The 23584-nt window shown below is 48.4% G+C and overlaps 1 protein-coding gene across 1 annotated transcript in view; it reads right to left on the bottom strand.

Annotated features, from left to right (window-relative positions):
* Positions 1-1984: 1984 nt before the first annotated feature.
* LOC147737550 (uncharacterized) overlaps positions 1985-23584 on the bottom strand; it is a 173145-nt gene continuing 151545 nt past the window's right edge. Inside the window, exon 8 of the mRNA XM_086924455.1 lies at positions 1985-2671. Within this exon, the coding sequence (XP_086780581.1) occupies positions 1992-2671 (680 nt within the window). The 3' untranslated portion in view covers positions 1985-1991. The remainder of the gene's footprint in view (positions 2672-23584) is intronic.

Below are 23584 nucleotides of genomic sequence, written 5' to 3' on the forward strand. Positions count from 1 at the left end.
AATGTAGCCTGCATGGACAGCCCTCCATTTGTTTGGACATGGGAGTGATTACAAGCGCAGACCAACAATATCTTTGCCTCAGTATTGATGGACACCAGATTTCTGGTTCTTCAATCGGTCCTAGGTTTCACCAATGGTGCCTTGTTACTTCTCTAAAACAGCAGCGCCTCCTGGTAAGCTATCCTAATTTACATCATGGGCTCTGAACTGGATCTCTTTAAGAGGAGGTGGCCATTGCAGGTCTGTAAAGAGCTGACGGACAACATCTCACTTCAGGGAGGGGATAATTACTATATAGTCTGTTCGGTCATTTTTGCAGCAATATTGGATTGCATGTCGAGGTTTTTGGAGATTAAAAATGTATTCAAGGTTTTGTGCACAGAGCCTCTCTTCCCAAAGACAACTTGAGGTCTCATAATCTGCACTGCTTCATACACTGCCCGTGGTATGTTCCCTGCTACAGCCCGTGGTATGTTCCCTGCTACATCAATACTACTTCACAAACAATTCTTTTTTTACTCTCACATCCTCTTTGAGGCATCACTTAGTTCCTGGACCACATCTGCGGACTTTGTCCTCTGCCAAGTGGTCACCAGATGAGAAGACTTTCTCCTACTACCAAGATCTTCATCAGCAGGTCTCTAGACTCCATCAGCCTGATTTCAAATCCAGCTGCAAGACACCAATGGAAGGCAACACCAACTGCTATCTCCCACTATCCTCGTTTTATGACAAGTTGGTTAACATGGCTATTGGAGCTGCCTCAGTTGAATTGGTGACTCCACCTAGGTCCAACAGCTGGACAGAAGCGCTGTTTCCCTGCTCCACTGCCCCAAAACAATGCCATGGCCTAAAACATTAAGTGTTTAACCTTCTAGGACTACCAAATAAGACTTGGACACATGTGAGTGGGCAGGGCAACTGCCATAGCTATTAGCTGTGTTTCCAGGAGTTTCTAGTGCTATAAGGAGTGGCAGGTGGCCATTTCTAGTGTCTACACTTTAGCCAGCGGGCGTGGCAGTCTGTGGATAGACTCAGCCCTGTAGAACAGCCGCCGGCAGACCCCTCAATACCCATGCTAAGAGTGAGATCTAGCTATTACGTGGAGATGGATTGCACTAGTGGGTGAAAAGATATCTGGTACTTTGTTTGATACTGGAATAAAAGAGCCATAACCTCCAAGGACGGAGTCAAGTATACGTCTTTTCCAGGTTTTTAAGAAGTGGGGCACACTGCCCGTTCTTTTTACGCAATGCTGTAAAATTGACTGAGCATTTCGCTCTTTGTTGAGTAAAAGCCTGTTTCCAAACCTACGATGATGGACCTATACTCACTGTGTTTTTGTAAAGGAAGTGATGTATATCTGCTTTCTTGGTTTTTAGGTATACCTATAACATTCCACCCACCTCCTAGCGCCATGAAACCGTCCTGGTATAAGCGCGCTCTATAAATATGTTAAAATTCAAAAATTCAAATTCCTTCCTCTCATTTCTCTGACGTTTTTCTGCTAATGTACATCTAACACACATTGTAGTCTTGGGATGGCAACTCTACACTCAGCTTCTTTTTTTTGTATAGCAGGTCAGGCCCTTCATCAAGAGACAAGGGTTGCTACTATTCTCTCAAAGTAAATCCAAATTATTGTTAACACTTAGCTTCTTTATGGGGTCCATACTTAGTCCCTTTCATAGACTCAATTTCTAAGTTCGGTCACAAAATCAACGAAATGTGCCACAACACATCTAGAACGATTTATACACTTCACGGTTTAGACCAGATGCTGCAATCACCACTGGCCATCTTTATTCCTCTCACTATTTGTGGGGAAGACTTGACAATCAGTTGCAATAACATTTCTCCTTCTGAGCCATATATGTGTAGTTGTCTTTAATTCTATCTGGATGTCTCTTATAACTCTCTTTTCTATGCATTGGTAAAAGGATAACAACTCCATGTGCTCCCTAATTCGCTCATTGTCCACACTTTGGTATTTACATAATTTCCACTAGATGGAACTCACAATCGTCTACCATGTTTGGGTGTATCTTCTTGTGGACCTGCAGGTAGTCCTTTCGGTTGAATCCTTTTCCGCATACAGTGCACCGATGCAGTCTTTCTCCTGTGTGCATTTTTTGGTGCCTATTTAAAGCTCCTATTTGATTGAAGCTTTTTCCACACACGGTACAATGATAAGGTCTCTCCCCTGTATGTATTCCCCTATGTATGAGCAAACTTGACATCGCTCCAAAGCTTTTACCACATTCAGTACATGTATATCTTCCTTGTAAGTTGTGTTCTTGATGATATTGTACATAGCAGCTCTTCGGGCTGGTTTGCCCACTGTCAGCATGTGTGTATGGTTTGCTACTTTGCGGTGTGGTTGATTCACAGAGAACACTGTTGTTTTTCACTGTACTCTCACAGCTCTTGTCTAATCTCCACTCGTAGGGTGTCGACTTCTGCAGAGCACTGCAAGCTCTTGGCCAATCTGCACTTTTCTCTCCTCCTTGTTCTTGAGTACTCGCTGGTGGCATCTGGCTATTGGAATGTCTTATCTCAGAAATGTTCTGGACCATGTTTACTTTCCTCTTTTGTGCCACAGATTTGAAAATTGCAGGGTTTTCATGATATTGAAAAGAGGTACTCATGTTGCTCTTCATCGATCCATTTCCTGTAAGATTGAAATAAATGAATGTTAGCTTTCTAGAAGGGAAATGGTGCATTAATCATTTCCACAGCAGGAGTGTATCGAAAGGCAGTAAGAGCGCAAGCTCTGTATACACAACCAAGCACTTTGTGGCTGGACCATGGGTACCAGGTGGAAGAATCACGACTGACTGACTGATTAAAGAGTTGTAAGGGTAAGCAGTGAAGACATTAGGCATTCTTTATGTTGAGACAATAACAGCATGGGGCCGTAGAGAGGACAATACTTTGTCTGCAGGCAGACATAGACTGTGAAAAGAAGCAGGGAAATGGGTAAGAGTTCAGCCCTCAATGAAGCCACCCACGAAAGCTACAGAATGAGCCTAACATGTGCAGACAGAACAAACTACCCAGACAGGCTAATAGGAGTGAACCATCACCACCTTCTCACATGTGCAGACTTGCAGAAGGATCCACTGAGACAGATCAGCCAGAGAGCCACTACCACCTTGTAACGTGGAGCGACAGGAAGCCAGTCAGACAAGCCATCCAGAGAGAACTATTGACATCTCCTAACATGTGCAGACCTGCAGAACTAAGCACCTAAATAGGTGCAGAGAGAGGACCCCTGCCACCTTGTAATGTGTAGGAAGAACGAGCCACCCGAGAGAACCACTACCACCTTGTAACATGCAGACCTACCGAATGAACCTCCCAGGGAGAGCCTGTTCCTCCTTATAACATGCAGACTGAACGAGCCATCCAGAAAGAACCACTGCCGCCACCTAAGGTGCAGAACTGCAGAACAAGCCAATCGAACAGGCCACCCAGAGGAAGCCTTTCCCACCTTGTGACATGCAAGCACAATGAGACACCCAAATAGGACAACCTAGAGCAAAACATTACTGCCCTCTAATGTGCAGACAGAACAAACCACTCAGACAAACCAAGCCCAACCCACTTGGGCTGTCAAACCCCGCTGCACATCAACCAACCCCTTCTAAACAAAGCCACATGCTCATTTTAGTGTTTGACTCTGCTTGTGCTTTGTTAAAATCACTCCATAAAACTCCTGAGTCTGCCCCAACTAGAGTCAGAGATATACAGCCTAATTCACAAAGGTAACGTACACTTGTGAGTACGTTTACACTTTTGAATAAGCTTACTAGAGGTGCGAAGGGAGCAGAAAGAGCAAGAGAAGTGCAGAAAGAAGCAACAGAGGTATAGAAAAAGGCAAGAGTGGTGCAGAAAAAGGCAGGAAAGGTACAGAAAGAGGGAACAGGGATGCAAAAAGAGGCCTGAGGGGTGCAGAAAGAGGCAAGAGGGGTGCAGAAAGAAGCAAATGAGGTACAGAAAGAGGCAACAGAGGTGCAGAAAGACGCAAGAGAGGTGCAGAAGCAAACAAGGGAAGTGCAGAAAGAATCAGGAGAATTGCTGAAAAAAGCAAATGAGGTACAGAAAGAGGCAACAGAGGTGCAGAAAGAAGCAAGAGCAATGCAGAAAGAACCGACAGAGGAGCAAAAAGAGGCAAGAGGGGTACAGAAAGAGGCAGCAGGGGTGCAGAGAGAAGGAAGAGAAGTGCAGAAAGATGCAGCAGAGGTGCTGAAAGAGGCTCAAAGGGTGCAGAAAGAGGCAAGAGAAGTTCAGAAAAAGCAACAGAGGTACAGAAAGAGGCTAGAGAGGTGCAGAAACAGGCAAGAAAGGTGTAGAAAGAGGAAAGAAGGGTACAGAAAGAGGCAAGAGAGGTTCAGAAAGAAGCAAGTGAGGTGCAGAAAGAGGCAACGGAGGTGCAGAAAGATGCAAGAGAGGTGCAGAAACAAGCAAGAGAAGTGAAGAAAGAGGCAAGAGAATTGCTGAAAAAAGGAAGAAAGGTGTCAAAAGAAGCAAGAGAAGTGCAGAAAGAGGCAAGCGAGGTACAGAAAGAGGCAACAGAGGTGCAGAAAATGACAAGAGATCTGCAGAAAGAGGCAAGAGGGACACAAAAAAGGGAAGAAGGGGGCATAAAGAACCAAGAGAGGTGCAGAAAGAGGGAAGGCGAGTGCAGAAAGAAGCAACAGAGGTACAGAAGGAGGCAAGAGAAGTGCAGAAAGAGGCAAAAAAGTTGCAGAAACGAGAAAAAGGTACAGAAAGAGGGAACAGGTGTGCAGACAGAGGCAAGAGAGGTGCAGAAAGTTGAAACGACAGGTGCAGACGAAGGCAAGGGGGTGCAGAAATGTGCAAGAGAGGTGTAGAAAGAAGCAAGAGCAGCGCAAAAGAACCAACAGAAATGCAGAAAGAGGCAAGAAGGGTGCAGAAAGAGGCAGGAGAGGTGCAGAAAGAAGCAAACGGGGTACAGAAAGAAGGGAAAGGGGTGCAGAAAGAAGCAAGAGAAGTGCAGAAAGAAGCAACAGAGGTGCAGCAAGAGGCAAGCGAGGCGCAGAAACAGGCAAGAAAGGTACAGAAAGAAGGAACGGGGTGCAGAAAGAGGTAAGAGGGGTACGGAAATATGCCAGAGAGGTACAGAAAGAAGCAAGAGCAGTGAAGAAAGAAGAAAGAGAAGTACAGAAAGAAGCAAGAGCGGCGGAGAAATAGCAAAGAAGGGTGCAGAAAAAGGCATGAGGGAGGCTGACATTTGCAAACAAGCATTTGCAATGCAATAGGTCTCGCATTAGGAAAGTTTGAGCTATTGGTCTTGTAAATGACAATTTTTTTATTTATGTGTTGGTTTTGAAAATAGCTAAATTAATAGCTTTGTCATTTACAATGCCAATAGTTATAACTTTCGCAAATGTGACACCTATAGCATTTGTAATGCAACATGTTTTGTATTTACGTGACTTAGATGTATTGATATTACAAATTACAATGGCTTTTCATTTTTTTAAATAATTAATACTTAAATAAAAGTGATGGCAATAGCTTAAACTTTTGTAAATAACTTTTGTGAAGATTATGTTCAGTGTATTTTATTGTGACGAAAATCCAAGAACAGAAGTGAAATATTAACATCTTTTTGTGACATTTGTAATAAAGCTTGAAACATTGAGAGAACATATTTTAACCAGTTGTTGTTGAATGGTTGCGCAGATTGATGCTGGGGTGGCGCTCAGTGATGCTGTGGTGGTGCTGAGTGGTGCTGTGGTGATGCTGAGTGGTGCTGAGTGATACTGGGGTGGTGCTGAGTGATGCTGGGGTGGTGATGAGTTGTGTTGTGGTGGTGCTGAGTGATGCTGTGGTGGTGCTGAGTGGTGCTGTGGTGGTGCTGAGCAATGTTCCCTCTAATTTTTTTCCTCTGTGTGCGGCAGTGTAGGTGTTCTGTGCACTGCAGCCAAGGTTATGTGCGCCAGGAACCAAGCCGCATTTGTGGGTACAGCGCTAAATTTCACTCCAAACTTTAGCGTAAAAAAGTGAAAAGACTATGCATTTCCACACATACAGCACCACGTTAAGGGTCTTAAGACAGGTTTGTAATTTTGATACATATGCCATGACATTAATTGGTTACACAGGCACGTACACGTCGGGTTTAAAAAAGCATGAGACTCCAATGGTGGTACCATCATAAGATTTTACTGCTATAGGTGTAATGGTACTTGGTGTATTATATATCTGGATGCAGAGACAGAAAGAAGCAGCAAAATATCAGCTGGTCGGCACACTAGGCGAAGCAGAGATTTCTAACTTATGTGTTACTTAAGAAATGCAGAACGTCCAAAAGCACAATGTGTAAGGCGTGATGGTGCTCAAACCTGTCCAGGCCGCCCGCTCTGTCAGGTGGCACAGGAGCTAAATTATTGGCCACGCCGGCAAATTATTTCTAAGCAGCCCGGGACTGCCGACTGGAGTCCACTGGGCGAGGGAGAGTGCATTGCTGCATCATGCAGTTAGGAGACAGCAGTGAGATGGTCATTCGTCACCAGTTGAGAGTCACGCTGCAGAGGGGAAGAAGAAGAGGAACCACAGAACGAACACAGTAAGTATAACCACCAGTCACCGCCAGTCACAGTATACCAGTCACAATCAAATTGATTTAATTTTAGGAAAGCGCATGATATGCTTTCTCTGGAAGTTCCCGCCTGCCTTTTGAGGAACGTCAAAGCAGTAAGCCATACACAGGGTATGGTAGTACGCCCTACTTGCTATAGCTGCTGTAAACTTTAGAACACAAGTTGATGAATTACCTGGTTTGTATTCTAGCACCAAACTTAACATTTAGCCGAATACACCCGCCTTTGACAGAATTACTGAATAGCATCATCCACAGTAAATAATGAGATACAACTATGAATTAAGTGTTGGGCAAATAAAACATTGTTTTTCTTATTGTGGTGCTGGCTGCAGGCACAGTGGCAATGTACTGTGTGCGTGCTTACAGGACTTCACAATGTTGTCAGCGTCTGTGACTGAGACTATGCAGGATGTTTTCATTTTACTAGCATCACCATAGAAGGCATTGATGCTGCTTGGGCTGGTGGCTGGGCCCCCATAAACCAGCATGCAAGGAGCCCCGTAAGAAGCAAAAACTGCTGTGAGCCAGAGCGAGAAACTCCTGAGGAGAACTGCCTGTGGCTCTCCATGAGCTCTCACACATCTTTAAATTGGAGCTATAGACTGTTTCCTTCCTCCCCGGCTGAAGCAACAAAACACACCGCAGCTCAAGACTTGAAAGCAAAGCTGCTCTCGGACACTGGTGGGAAGCAGCAGTCAGGTAACTCACCCTAGGGTTGATACCTTTTCCAGTGAAAAATTGGCCATTAGTTGTTATTCAAAGAATCTGCATAGGCCTGGATCTGATACTAAATAGGACTGAATACAAAATTGAATCTATTAATTGGAATGTGCCTTTTCAGCATGTGTTTACTTTAAGTGTTAGTCACTGATAGATCACCCTAGAACACTTTTAAAACTGCTTTCTATTTATATTTGTTCTTTGTAGCATGTACAGATAAAATGTAAAAATTGCAGCTTTAAGTGATTTTGCTTATTTGTGTACTGTCTGCAACATCAAAATACCTTCTCTGTGTTCATTTGATTTCAGCATGATGTGCTTAGCTGTATTATGGTGCAATAAAGTGCAAAGGCATGGGGTATGCAATGTTTTAGGATTATTTCTTTACTTTTATATCTTCTGGGCACACAACGCATACCCGTATCCTAACTTTCCATTTCCGGGGGTTTGAACCAGTTTCAAAATATTGTAGGTTTTATTGATCAAAAGGGTGTAACTGTTAATGAAAGGGTCTGGCAACGATGCATTTGAGGAGTTTCTCTCAACAAATGCCGTTAGTCACTTTTCAGATCTTTAAAACCAAGATCTAGGATACAATCATTAAAGTTTAATTTTGTACAGCAGTGAACACTACATTTCTGCCATTTATAAGGTATGAAATAGTAGTTGATACAATTACATAGTTTAGGGTACTCACATCGAAAAGATGTGAGGATAAGTCTGCTTTACCCAGTTTTAAATTCTAAAACATCGAACTAGTCAGCGACAAGCGTTCAGCACACCCGCCACCTTCCCGGCCTATTTATGATGACATTTATCAAAAACAGAACCTATATTAATAATACTTGGCAAAATTATTCTAATACTTGTAGCAATTAGGCACATTCATACATTTGTACCCTGTGGTTTAAAAGAAAATAATAAGTGGGAGGGACAACTTGAAAAAAGTGAAGCTTTATACAGTTTTGTCCTTTTTTGTTAGTTTTATGTAGCGCAAACTCCACCCGGAGGGGTCAGAGCACTTTACATGAGCAACAGTTACGTTATAGACTTACACATTCATTTTTTTTTGTTAAGTGATTTGCCCAGAAATTTAAAACTTACATGTAAAAAACTGATTCCGCTGACCGCTATGGTTGCAGGGCTGGGCAGCACTGACTAGGACTGGTGAAACTTTTAAAACTCTTCCTCTGGGATCTGGCGGGGCCAGGGTTATGAGAGGCCTCATGCACCAAATAAACTCCGGCAGCCATGTTCAGCCCAGACTCATGTGGCATTACCATATCAGGCAGCAGGCACCACCAGCTGAGACTGTCCAGCAGCTTCAGTGGCGGCACTCACTGGAGTGCCAAATACATAGCTGCCAAGGTTTCAGATTGTTATGTGTGACCTTTCCATAATTGCAGTGTAATTATGAGTGCCATTTCAACGACTATGAGTGACACTTTCTCACAAGCAAATTCAAGCCATGGAGATGAGGGAAACCTAGAACTATCAGAAATGACACCCATTTGAGCCACAATAAATTCTAAGAAGATCTTAAAACTACTGTAAAGCACCAGAAATCAGGAGAGCGTGGCACCCATTACAGCCTGCCGGTATGCTGTATTAGACTTCACTATAGCACTGCTTCTACAACCCTAACAATAATGATTACCGAGCCCTGCTGAGCGGTGCCTGCCCCGGTCGGTACACTGCTACATGCTGCACCAGAACACACCAGCAGGCTGTGCACTTCACAGAGCCACTACAAACACCAGGCTCTTAACTAAGTGGCGCCAGTTGGACCGGCACCTATTTGGTCACTAGTGCTGTAGTTATGGTCTGCTCGGACTATGGCTGCCTGATGCTGATGAAAGATGTGTTGAAGTTCTTTAATTCTTTATGTTACAGTGGCCTTGAGAGGTAGATTGTTGCTGTGTGGGCGTTTTAGCTTACAAATTAATACTTTTTGTATGTATCTTGCAACAGAATCACTGATACCGGATCTTAGCAAAAGCAAAACAAAGAGCGAGCAATGTTCATAGGAACAATGCTTTTCATAATAAACTCCCCGATTCTGACACATGTTTAAGAGCATTCAGGCTGGAGGTCAGAGAACGAAGTTTCAAAGGTGAAAGTACCGTACACAGCGCCATCGACTTGGGGATATATAAACAGCCAGCTACGTAGGAAAAGAATCGAGGCTGCTCATCCAGCGCTTTTTTGGTTAACGGCAGAAGAAAATTACCGTTACCAAGTTTTTGGGTCTCTTTCATGTCGAATTTCGTTTTTTGCAATAAGAGAGCACGTCTGAGGGCTGATTGTGGGCCATTGTGAAAATATTCCTGTTAATTGCAGCGCAGTAGGGTGCTGCAATTAACAGGAAAACTTTCACAAGTGCCCACAATCGGCCCTCAGCCGAGCTCCATTAGGAGAAGAAATGCAACAATCCCAAAAGCACGACGTGCACTTTACACGTCGTGCTCTTTAACTTGATGCGGCTTTTCTTAATGGAGCTGGGCTGAGGGTTGATTGTGGGCACTTGTGAAAGTACTCCTGTTAATTGCAGCACCCTACTGTGCTGCAATTAACAGGAATTTTTCACAATGGCCCACAATCAACTAAAATTACCGATTTTCGCGCCGCTCGCGTTTTAAAAGCGGCGGCGCGATTGTTCTCTCGGTATGTGCGCGCTTCACTAAGACCAGTGCGCGCTCAGGGTCACTGAAGTGCGCCACCGCGCACGCGCGCAGGTTGCAGGGAACACTGGTGCTGAGTGGTGCTGCGGTGGTGCTGAGTGATAATGTGGTGGTGCTGAGTGATAATGTGGTGGTGCTGAGTGATGCTGTGGTAGTGCTGAGTGATGCTGTGGTGGTGCTGAGTGGTGCTGTGGTGGGGCTGAGTGATGATGTGGTGGTGCTGAGTGGTGCTGAGTGATGCTGTGGTTGTGCTGAGTGATGCTGTGGTGGTGCTGAGTGATGCTGTGGTGGTGTTGAGTGATGCTGTGGTGGCGCTGAGTGGTGCTGTGGTGGTGCTGAGTGGTGGTGCTGAGTGATGCTGTAGTGGTGCTGTGGTAGTGCTGAGTGATAATGTGGTGGTGCCGAGTGATAATGTGGTGGTGCTGAGTGATGCTGTGGTGGCGCTGAGTGATGCTGTGGTGGCGCTGAGTGATGCTGTTGTGGCGCTGAGTGATGCTGTGGTGTCGCTGAGTGGTGCTGTGGTGGTGCTGTTCTGGTGCTGAGTGATGCTGTGGTGGTGCTGAGTGATGCTGTGGTGGTGCTGAGTGATGCTGTGGTGGTGCTGAGTGGTGATTTGGTGGTGCTGAGTGATGCTGTGGTGGTGCTGAGTGATAATGTGGTGGTGCTGAGTGATAATGTGGTGGCGCTGAGTGATGCTAGGGTAGCGCTGAGTGATGATGTGGTGATGCAGAGGGCAGAATGGCACAAAAAAAGAGTCTAACAGAGGGCATGTGTTCTTGCGGCACCCTGGAGTATTGCCACAAGAACGAGCAGTGACGCACACACAGTCCTTACACACAGCTGTTCACCCTGCCTTTTCATTTCCAGCGCGAGTGAAAACAGGTCTTTAAATCTTGTCAGGTGGCCACTTTTATATTTCACCATTGCGCCTTTTGTTTGCTCAGCATGGCACCATACAGCAGTTCCCTCAGCATGTGGAGACCGATTGTAGTGTGTCTTCTGCATTTCTTCGCTCCGATGGAGCGTGCACTTTACAGTGCCCCCAGGGCACAAGCAGGGATTGACTAGAGTGCTCCTTTATCAGCACACATGCAGCATCCACTCCAGTGCAACTTTTTTGTTGGGAAAACCCATTTGCTCAGAGGTTTCCCAGAGACTGCCTTCTCTCCAGGACCCCCGCTGCACGGATGGTGCAGTGGCCTGCTGAATGTATGGTGATACCAACTTTAATCTGATAACAGAAACACCCTAGACTCAGTACACTGCATGTACAGTGTTTATGTGTTGTCTGACCGGGCAGTATAATGCATATCCACAAGTTAGTGTGCAAGAAGCATTCGCACCGAGTGTGAGCAGAAGGTGTGTGTGTGTGACGAGTGTGTGTGGCCTGTGCACATGCTCAGTTGTCGCTCAGTGTCATCTTTTATGCGTGTGCTCTCTTGCAAACCTGCTTCAAGTGGCAGCAAGTACTTTGGAGGCTCTGGGGGAGGCGGGTTAGGGCGCCCAGCCCTGGAAGTCCATTCTCTGCTGTGTGACTTGACAACATTCAGCTTTGTCTGCCAGGAAGGGCCAAGAAGTGCTCATATCCCTCTGGCTTTGTTACACCTTCCACTGAACCCTGGGACCTGCAATGAGAGTGTGGGAGATGGACCTTAGTAGGGACGCGAACCGTGACCTAGGAGAGACCAGTGCTGTAGAGTGGAGAAAGGGATGCATATTGAGCAGTGAGTATCTGTCTGGCATCCCTTTCTCAGTGACCGCTTGAGGCACTATAAGCACAATGGCGAAATGATGCACACACACACAAAGTCACGTAACCACTTCACAATATATTACGTTATAAGGAACAACTAAGGTGTTGTACACCTAACACACACTTAAGTCTCAAAGAGACACCCCTCCATACAAGCAGACAGACTCAAAACACAAACACTGAGGTACAGAGAGATACAGAAATACTAACATTCATCCTTGTAGCGCCCACCAGGCATCAAGCTTCCGGCTTCAGTCGAGTTATCCTGTTGATCAGGGAGAGGAATTCGTGTCATCATGTAACGATGTAAGCAGTGTGTGCGACACCGGGATTGTCAAAGGCACCCAGGTGTGAAAGGCTGAGTTTGTACAGGGTAGCACATGCAGATGTAAGAAGTGCGTAAGGTACAGGAATTATGAAATGCACTATGATGTGCAGGCAAAGTGTAAGGTGTAGTACATGTCCGTCTGCAGTAAACCTTCCTGGGAGTCAATGTGTGACTGTAGCAGGCATAAATTAAAAGCGGCCGGGAAATGCTCTGGCATTGCGGGGGCGGGGTGTGGATCCCTTTGAAGTAAAGCACGGCCTCGCAGCCGTGAAAGTGAAAGGAAACAGCAGGGATGTAATTAGGGCGTGAAGTGGCTGGTGGCAAATGGACTCAAAGCGGCCGGTCGCTTTGATGTTCTTGGCTTGTCTTGCTTGGTGGGGGATCGGATTTCTGTGCACGCGCATTTCACGTGAACTCCATGGATTCCGTAGTGTTCAGGAGAGTTTTTAGGGGTCTTTGGGTATACCATGGTGTTACTGCCTCAATGGATAGGTGTTTTTTCCACCCTCAATGGATAGGTGTTAAAAGGAAATCCCATGCAGTGGGGTGGAGGGAAACGAGTGATGCTCTCATCGGACACAAAATGCAGTGTTTAACTGCAACACTCCAGGTACTAACGTGATAACACATACAAAGAAAATGTTTTTTGAGCATCCACAGTAATGTAGGATTTATAATGCACCAACTCGCAACTGACAGCTGTCTGCAAGTAACCATGATCAGAGTCGGATCTTTGATACTTGTAGAAGACTGTCTCATGGGGAGTCCTGAGTAAAACTCGTGCATGCCTGTTAAATAATTTAATTCATCCTCTATATTAATGGAAGATTATAGGGTTTTGTGTGTTTTTTTGCATAGGAAACTAAAAGTAAAACTTTTAGACCCTTAGAAGAAATCAGAATGGGAAATTGGTAAAGTGAAAAATGTGAAGACACGGACACCAAACACCCTATAAAGCAGTGGTGGCTTATTCCAATGTTCACCATGTCAGTGAAGTGTTCGTGAAGCGAGGTGGCAGAGAGTCCGGAGTACACACTTTGTGAAACGTTATCTGCTATGATGAAACAGTCAGTCTTGTCCTGGTTGTCAGGGTGACTCTGTGGGACAAGGCATTGGAGGAAAGTTACACAACAATTATCATTATCAATAATAATAATAGTAATAAACTACTCTTTACTATAGCGCACCAAAACCCAATTGTGCAATTTCTAGGCGCTGCAAATCTCCGGTATTGCTTAACAGCATTCAATTTTACCGACTTTGTAAGGATGAACAGTTGAGCTGGCCTTGCCCGGATTGATACTCCTGACCTGCAGGTCCCATCCATTGTCTGCGGCTAGCAATAATGTACAGAGACATCTGGACTTCAGACTCTGGTAGCATTAATTTGGAGAATTAATTGAAAGATAGATGTGAAGTTTGCTCACGGCAGTCAACTCTGTGGCCCATTCCAACAGGGCATGAACATTAAAGGGACATTAAATTCTGGTGATAAATATAGAGCGTTTTCCCAGAGCCCTTTGACTGTGAGCAAGAAAAACAAAGCAGCTATCTCCTCTCCTTCCAGCCACATGAAAAGGAAGCAGAGATTTTTTCCCTTAAGAATAAGAAAAGCATACATTAGTGTTTGCGTAGGCAGGGCTAATTTTAGCAATCTGCACTTCTAGAGGGACAGACGTGGATAAAAGTGAAGTGTGTGGCAGCAATCCCACCCCCACCAACAGGTTGGTGCTGGGTATAAATGCCTATTTTCAGAACACTACTGGAGATATATAAAAGACCAGAACCAGAAGAGGACTGAACTTGCAGTCTGGGACCTGAGAAGAGCCTAGAAGACTGAACCTGCTGTCCCTCTTGAACCCAGGACAAAGAAGTTGACCTCCTGTTCAAGCTACAGGGACATGAAAAGCTACAAGAGGCCTTTACTGCAACTGCCCAGCTGACCAGTTCCAACTGGACCTGCCCTGGTCCGTGCAGTTAGATGATTCTGCTGAAGTGAGTCTTGAACCCAAAGGTCTGTCCTGGGACCCTTGGTTTTGTCAAAGTGTACCTAACATATCCTGAAAACTTGAACACAGAAACCTTTTGATCCAAAGACATCCGCGGGACTGGACCAACCTGTCAAGCTGTTCCGACGAAAGTGCAAGTGCATTCCAGCTGGCCCTAGGATGCAGGTTGTTCCCACTTGGAAAACCTCTGCAGCAGCAAATCCAGTTCAGCAGAGTCTGTTGGGGATGGTATCTGGCCTTGTGGAACACTTTTCAGCTAGAGCCTGCAGCCTCGTCTCGCTGGAAGAATCCAAGCTTCAAAAAAGTGACTAAGTCAGAACGTAGAAATCTTCCCAGGACGAAGGCGTCAAAAGTATCCGGCTTGCAAGGGAGCTTCACTGGGTGCGGTATTCAAATTTCTCAGGGTCTCAGATTTACCGCCAAAAGGCAACGGCTTCACCAGAACCTTTTCCAGCAGCTATCCATTGCCGTGGAGCTCTCTGTAGGTACAGCCTGCAGTCTTAACCCACTGAGCATTTTTGACTTCCAGTTCAGAGATTAAGTCAGAAGGTAAATATTCCAATCGGGCAAACCTTGTTTCTGTACCCGACCCACGCTTCCTCCAGAAATGGTTGAGCCAGGACACATTTTGATAACATTCACCTGTAATTCCTTCGCAAGAACGAAAATAGCTTGTTGGCTGAAATTCAATCAATATTGTCAAATTAAAAAGGTCCTTCAATGAAGATCCTCTAGTTCCTCTGCGTCAATCTATCCTTAAGCCTTCTTGACTTTGTCTAAGAAAGACTGAACTATTCCAGCAACGCAGGAGTAAATTGTAGGTTGATTGTAAGGACGAAGACGAGATATAATATTCGCCAACCAGGAATACAACTGAGTGTAACTCAAAATGCGCACAGAAAAATGGCTTTGTAGCCTGAAGGCTCTTCTTACATAAAAGAGTTCTTAAACATCGAAAAATGTCAGTGATCAATTCAGAACTTAAATGACTCAGAGTCCATAGTAAGAGGTCTTCTTTCAATACACGCCATATTCATGTGTAAGCAATCTGTCTCAAAGGCAGAGTAATTCCGGTCAGACTATGACAAAATATGAGATGGATAAAAGACTTAGGGCCAGATGTAGGATCCCTAATACCAGTCGGAAACGGCCGATTTCGGCCGTTTCCGACCGGTATTAGGTTTTTCAGATGTAGGGGCATGTTATTTTATTAATCGGTAATTTTACCGATTCGGTAAATATACCGATTCTGTAAAATACTGAATCAGTATATTTACCGAATCGGTAAATCCATATGTAGGTGACACTCCTAAGAGTGCCACAGGCCCTTAAGAGTTGGTATTTTACTACACAATCCTATTGTGTGGTAAAATACCGAATTCAGGTGTGCATGCACATCTGTGCAAGCACACCTGTGCAATGTCACACACAGACATGCCTTTGGGGCATGTATGTGTGCCACATTGCACACAAGCCTGTACTTGGGGTGCTAGAGGGTGTCAAAGTGACACCCCCTGCACCCTTGCAGGATTCGGTATTTACTTCAAGGCCCATAGGAAGCAATGGGCAATACCGATTCGGTATTTACCGAATCGATAAATACCGAATGTTACAGATTCGGTAAATTAGATTTTTAAATTACCTACATCTGCCTCCTTCTAATTTACCGATTCATAAATACCGAATCGGTAAAATTCGGTATTTATGAGTCGGTAAATTAGATTTACCTACATCTAGCCCAAAATGTTCTTGATCCAGTACAGCAGAGCCTAAATGGCATCTATAAAACTGCCACTTACCCTTGATTTAATTTTTGCCAATGACAAGAAAATGAAGTAACTCGTACCAGGCCAAATACAAATCGGGGTTTCCTACATTAAGTCTCTACTTTAGTCTTTTACTGACAGAAATAGAAATGAGAATATGTATCGAAGCTGAAGTTGTTCCATGTGTTACGTTCAATTTGTAGATACAATATTCGCATTTTATCTACTTCATACGTTAGCCTCATTGCTATTGTTTCTAATATCTCTCCTCACCATTTCTTGACCTAGGACGTTTTGTAGACATCTGGTATTATGTACTCAGTCCCTGGTGATGGCCTTCAGCGCTGTAGCAGGTGGAGGGACAGTTTCCATGCGCTCTCTTCTCTCGGAGTCTAGGTGATGGATAGACACTCACCTGCACCACTGGGTATGCGCTCTTCTCTCGGAGTCTAGGTGATGGATAGACACTCACCTGCACCGCTGGGTATGCGCTCTCTTCTCTCGGAGTCTAGGTGATGGATAGACACTCACCTGCACCGCTGGGTATGCGCTCTCTTCTCTCGGAGTCTAGGTGACGGATAGACACTCACCTGCACCGCTGGGTATGCGTTCTCTTCTCTCGGAGTCTAGGTGATGGATAGACACTCACCTGCACCGCTGGGTATGCGCTCTTCTCTCGGAGTCTAGGTGATGGATAGACACTCACCTGCACCGCTGGGTATGCGCTCTCTTCTCTCGGAGTCTAGGTGATGGATAGACACTCACCTGCACCGCTGGGTATGCGCTCTCTTCTCTCGGAGTCTAGGTGAAGGATAGACACTCACCTGCACCGCTGGGTATGCGCTCTCTTCTCTCGGAGTCTAGGTGACGGATAGACACTAACCTGCACCGCTTGGTATGCGCTCTCTTCTCTCGGAGTCTAGGTGATGGATAGACACTCACCTGCACCGCTGGGTATGCGCTCTCTTCTCTCGGAGTCTAGGTGATGGATAGACACTCACCTGCACCGCTGGGTATGCGCTCTCTTCTCTCGGAGTCTAGGTGAAGGATAGACACTCACCTGCACCGCTGGGTATGCGCTCTCTTCTCTCGGAGTCTAGGTGACGGATAGACACTAACCTGCACCGCTTGGTATGCGCTCTCTTCTCTCGGAGTCTAGGTGATGGATAGACACTCACCTGCACCGCTGGGTATGCTCTCTCTTCTCTCGGAGTCTAGGTGACGGATAGACACTAACCTGCACCGCTTGGTATGCGCTCTCTTCTCTCGGAGTCTAGGTGATGGATAGACACTCACCTGCACCGCTGGGTATGCGCTCTTCTCTCGGAGTCTAGGTGACGGATAGACACTCACCTGCACCGCTGGGTATGCGCTCTCTTCTCTCGGAGTCTAGGTGATGGATAGACACTCACCTGCACCGCTGGGTATGCGCTCTCTTCTCTCGGAGTCTAGGTGATGGATAGACACTCACCTGCACCGCTGGGTATGCGCTCTCTTCTCTCGGAGTCTAGGTGATGGATAGACACTCACCTGCACCGCTGGGTATGCGCTCTCTTCTCTCGGAGTCTAGGTGATGGATAGACACTCACCTGTACCACTGGGTATGCGCTCTCTGCTCTCGGAGTCTAGGTGATGGATAGACACTCACCTGCACCGCTGGGTATGCGCTCTCTTCTCTCGGAGTCTAGGTGATGGATAGACACTCACCTGCACCGCTGGGTATGCGCTCTCTTCTCTCGGAGTCTAGGTGACGGATAGACACTCACCTGCACCGCTGGGTATGCGCTCTCTTCTCTCGGAGTCTAGGTGACGGATAGACACTCACCTGCACCGCTGGGTATGCGCTCTCTTCTCTCGGAGTCTAGGTGATGGATAGACACTCACCTGCACCGCTGGGTATGCGCTCTCTTCTCTCTGAGTCTAGGTGACGGATAGACACTCACCTGCACCGCTGGGTATGCGCTCTCTTCTCTCAGAGTCTAGGTGATGGATAGACACTCACCTGCACCGCTGGGTATGCGCTCTCTTCTCTGGGAGTCTAGGTGATGGATAGACACTCACCTGCACCGCTGGGTATGCGCTCTCTTCTCTCGGAGTCTAGGTGATGGATAGACACTCACCTGCACCGCTGGGTATGCGCTCTCTTCTCTCGGAGTCTAGGTGATGGATAGACACTCACCTGCACCGCTGGGTATGCGCTCTCTTCTCTCGGAGTCTAGGTGACGGATAGACACTCACCTGCACCGCTGGGTATGCGCTCTCTTCTCTCGGAGTCTAGGTGATGGATAGACACTCACCTGCACCGCTGGGTATGCGCTCTCTTCTCTCGGAGTCTAGGTGATGGATAGACACTCACCTGCACCGCTGGGTATGCGCTCTCTGCTCTCGGAGTCTAGGTGACGGATAGACACTCACCTGCACCGCTGGGTATGCGCTCTCTTCTCTCGGAGTCTAGGTGAAGGATAGACACTCACCTGCACCGCTGGGTATGCGCTCTCTGCTCTCGGAGTCTAGGTGATGGATAGACACTCACCTGCACCGCTGGGTATGCGCTCTCTTCTCTCGGAGTCTAGGTGACGGATAGACACTCACCTGCACCGCTGGGTATGCGCTCTCTGCTCTCGGAGTCTAGGTGACGGATAGACACTCACCTGCACCGCTGGGTATGCGCTGGGTATGCGCTCTCTTCTCTCGCAGTCTAGGTGATGGATAGACACTCACCTGCACCGCTGGGTATGCGCTCTCTTCTCTCGGAGTCTAGGTGACGGATAGACACTCACCTGCACCGCTGGGTATGCGTTCTCTTCTCTCGGAGTCTAGGTGATGGATAGACACTCACCTGCACCGCTGGGTATGCGCTCTCTGCTCTCGGAGTCTAGGTGATGGATAGACACTCACCTGCACCGCTGGGTATGCGCTCTCTTCTCTCGGAGTCTAGGTGATGGATAGACACTCACCTGCACCGCTGGGTATGCGCTCTCTTCTCTCGGAGTCTAGGTGACGGATAGACACTCACCTGCACCGCTGGGTATGCGCTCTCTTCTCTCGGAGTCTAGGTGATGGATAGACACTCACCTGCACCGCTGGGTATGCGCTCTCTTCTCTCGGAGTCTAGGTGAAGGATAGACACTCACCTGCACCGCTGGGGATGCGCTCTCTGCTCTCGGAGTCTAGGTGATGGATAGACACTCACCTGCACCGCGGGGTATGCGCTCTCTTCTCTCAGAGTCTAGGTGACGGATAGACACTCACCTGTACCGCTGGGTATGCGCTCTCTTCTCTCGGAGTCTAGGTGATGGATAGACACTCACCTGCACCGCTGGGTATGCGCTCTCTTCTCTGGGAGTCTAGGTGATGGATAGACACTCACCTGCACCGCTGGGTATGCGCTCTCTTCTCTCGGAGTCTAGGTGATGGATAGACACTCACCTGTACCGCTGGGTATGCGCTCTCTTCTCTCGGAGTCTAGGTGACGGATAGACACTCACCTGCACCGCTGGGTATGCGCTCTCTGCTCTCGGAGTCTAGGTGACGGATAGACACTCACCTGCACCGCTGGGTATGCGCTCTCTTCTCTCGGAGTCTAGGTGACGGATAGACACTCACCTGCACCGCTGGGTATGCGCTCTCTGCTCTCGGAGTCTAGGTGACGGATAGACACTCACCTGCACCGCTGGGTATGCGCTCTCTTCTCTCGGAGTCTAGGTGATGGATAGACACTCACCTGCACCGCTGGGTATGCGCTCTTCTCTCGGAGTCTAGGTGATGGATAGACACTCACCTGCACCGCTGGGTATGCGCTCTCTTCTCTCGGAGTCTAGGTGACGGATAGACACTCACCTGCACCGCTGGGTATGCGCTCTCTTCTCTCGGAGTCTAGGTGATGGATAGACACTCACCTGTACCGCTGGGTATGCGCTCTCTTCTCTCGGAGTCTAGGTGACGGATAGGCACTCACCTGCACCGCTGGGTATGCGCTCTCTTCTCTCGGAGTCTAGGTGATGGATAGACACTCACCTGCACCGCTGGGTATGCGCTCTCTTCTCTCGGAGTCTAGGTGATGGATAGACACTCACCTGTACCGCTGGGTATGCGCTCTCTTCTCTCGGAGTCTAGGTGACGGATAGGCACTCACCTGCACCGCTGGGTATGCGCTCTCTGCTCTCGGAGTCTAGGTGATGGATAGACACTCACCTGCACCGCTGGGTATGCGCTCTCTTCTCTCGGAGTCTAGGTGATGGATAGACACTCACCTGCACCGCTGGGTATGCACTCTCTTCTCTCGGAGTCTAGGTGATGGATAGACACTCACCTGCACCGCTGGGTATGCGCTCTTCTCTCGGAGTCTAGGTGATGGATAGACACTCACCTGCACCGCTGGGTATGCGCTCTCTTCTCTCGGAGTCTAGGTGATGGATAGACACTCACCTGCACCGCTGGGTATGCACTCTCTTCTCTCGGAGTCTAGGTGATGGATAGACACTCACCTGCACCGCTGGGTATGCGCTCTTCTCTCGGAGTCTAGGTGATGGATAGACACTCACCTGCACCGCTGGGTATGCGCTCTCTGCTCTCGGAGTCTAGGTGACGGATAGACACTCACCTGCACCGCTGGGTATGCGCGCTCTTCTCTCGGAGTCTAGGTGATGGATAGACACTCACCTGCACCGCTGGGTATGCGCTCTCTTCTCTCGGAGTCTAGGTGATGGATAGACACTCACCTGCACCGCTGGGTATGCGCTCTCTTCTCTCGGAGTCTAGGTGACGGATAGACACTCACCTGCACCGCTGGGTATGCGCTCTCTTCTCTCGGAGTCTAGGTGACGGATAGACACTCACCTGCACCGCTGGGTATGCGCTCTTCTCTCGGAGTCTAGGTGATGGATAGGCACTCACCTGCACCGCTGGGTATGCGCTCTCTTCTCTCGGAGTCTAGGTGACGGATAGACACTCACCTGCACCGCTGGGTATGCGCTCTCTTCTCTCGGAGTCTAGGTGATGGATAGACACTCACCTGCACCGCGGGGTATGCGCTCTCTGCTCTCGGAGTCTAGGTGACGGATAGACACTCACCTGCACCGCTGGGTATGCGCTCTCTTCTCTCTGAGTCTAGGTGATGGATAGACACTCACCTGCACCGCTGGGTATGCGCTCTCTTCTCTTTCAGTCTAGGTGATGGATAGACACTCACCTGCACCGCTGGGTATGCGCTCTCTGCTCTCGGAGTCTAGGTGATGGATAGACACTCACCTGCACCGCTGGGTATGCGCTCTCTTCTCTCGGAGTCTAGGTGATGGATAGACACTCACCTGCACCGCTGGGTATGCGCTCTCTTCTCTCGGAGTCTAGGTGATGGATAGACACTCACCTGCACCGCGGGGTATGCGCTCTCTTCTCTCAGAGTCTAGGTGATGGATAGACACTCACCTGCACCGCTGGGTATGCGCTCTCTTCTCTCGGAGTCTAGGTGATGGATAGACACTCACCTGCACCGCTGGGTATGCGCTCTCTTCTCTCGGAGTCTAGGTGACGGATAGACACTCACCTGCACCGCTGGGTATGCGCTCTCTTCTCTCGGAGTCTAGGTGATGGATAGACACTCACCTGCACCGCTGGGTATGCGCTCTCTTCTCTCGGAGTCTAGGTGAAGGATAGACACTCACCTGCACCGCTGGGTATGCGCTCTCTTCTCTCGGAGTCTAGGTGATGGATAGACACTCACCTGCACCGCTGGGTATGCGCTCTCTTCTCTCGGAGTCTAGGTGATGGATAGACACTCACCTGCACCGCTGGGTATGCGCTCTCTTCTCTCGGAGTCTAGGTGATGGATAGACACTCACCTGCACCGCTGGGTATGCGCTCTCTTCTCTCGGAGTCTAGGTGATGGATAGACACTCACCTGTACCGCTGGGTATGCGCTCTCTTCTCTCGGAGTCTAGGTGATGGATAGACACTCACCTGCACCGCTGGGTATGCGCTCTCTTCTCTCGGAGTCTAGGTGACGGATTGACACTCGCCTGCACCGCTGAGTATGCGCTCTTCTCTCGGAGTCTAGGTGACGGATAGACACTCACCTGTACCGCTGGGTATGCGCTCTCTTCTCTCGGAGTCTAGGTGAAGGATAGACACTCACCTGCACCGCTGGGTATGCGCTCTCTTCTCTCGGAGTCTAGGTGACGGATAGACACTCACCTGCACCGCTGGGTATGCGTTCTCTTCTCTCGGAGTCTAGGTGATGGATAGACACTCACCTGCACCGCTGGGTATGCGCTCTCTTCTCTCGGAGTCTAGGTGATGGATAGACACTCACCTGCACCGCTGGGTATGCGCTCTCTGCTCTCGGAGTCTAGGTGACGGATAGACACTCACCTGCACCGCTGGGTATGCGCTCTCTTCTCTCGGAGTCTAGGTGATGGATAGACACTCACCTGCACCGCTGGGTATGCGCTCTCTTCTCTCGGAGTCTAGGTGATGGATAGACACTCACCTGCACCGCTGGGTATGCGCTCTCTTCTCTCGGAGTCTAGGTGATGGATAGACACTCACCTGCACCGCTGGGTATGCGCTCTCTTCTCTCGGAGTCTAGGTGATGGATAGACACTCACCTGCACCGCTGGGTATGCGCTCTCTTCTCTCGGAGTCTAGGTGATGGATAGACTCTCACCTGCACCGCTGGGTATGCGCTCTCTGCTCTCGGAGTCTAGGTGAAGGATAGACACTCACCTGCACCGCTGGGTATGCGCTCTCTTCTCTCGGAGTCTAGGTGATGGATAGACACTCACCTGCACCGCTGGGTATGCGCTCTCTTCTCTCGGAGTCTAGGTGATGGATAGACACTCACCTGCACCGCTGGGTATGCGCTCTCTTCTCTCGGAGTCTAGGTGATGGATAGACACTCACCTGCACCGCTGGGTATGCGCTCTCTTCTCTCGGAGTCTAGGTGACGGATAGACACTCACCTGCACCGCTGGGTATGCGCTCTCTTCTCTCGGAGTCTAGGTGATGGATAGACACTCACCTGCACCGCTGGGTATGCGCTCTCTTCTCTCGGAGTCTAGGTGAAGGATAGACACTCACCTGCACCGCTGGGGATGCGCTCTCTGCTCTCGGAGTCTAGGTGATGGATAGACACTCACCTGCACCGCGGGGTATGCGCTATCTTCTCTCAGAGTCTAGGTGACGGATAGACACTCACCTGTACCGCTGGGTATGCGCTCTCTTCTCTCGGAGTCTAGGTGATGGATAGACACTCACCTGCACCGCTGGGTATGCGCTCTCTTCTCTGGGAGTCTAGGTGATGGATAGACACTCACCTGCACCGCTGGGTATGCGCTCTCTTCTCTCGGAGTCTAGGTGATGGATAGACACTCACCTGTACCGCTGGGTATGCGCTCTCTTCTCTCGGAGTCTAGGTGACGGATAGACACTCACCTGCACCGCTGGGTATGCGCTCTCTGCTCTCGGAGTCTAGGTGACGGATAGACACTCACCTGCACCGCTGGGTATGCGCTCTCTTCTCTCGGAGTCTAGGTGACGGATAGACACTCACCTGCACCGCTGGGTATGCGCTCTCTGCTCTCGGAGTCTAGGTGACGGATAGACACTCACCTGCACCGCTGGGTATGCGCTCTCTTCTCTCGGAGTCTAGGTGATGGATAGACACTCACCTGCACCGCTGGGTATGCGCTCTTCT

Source organism: Lissotriton vulgaris, chromosome 1_1, assembly GCF_964263255.1.
Source record: "Lissotriton vulgaris chromosome 1_1, aLisVul1.2, whole genome shotgun sequence".
NCBI classification, from domain to species: Eukaryota; Metazoa; Chordata; class Amphibia; order Caudata; family Salamandridae; genus Lissotriton; species Lissotriton vulgaris.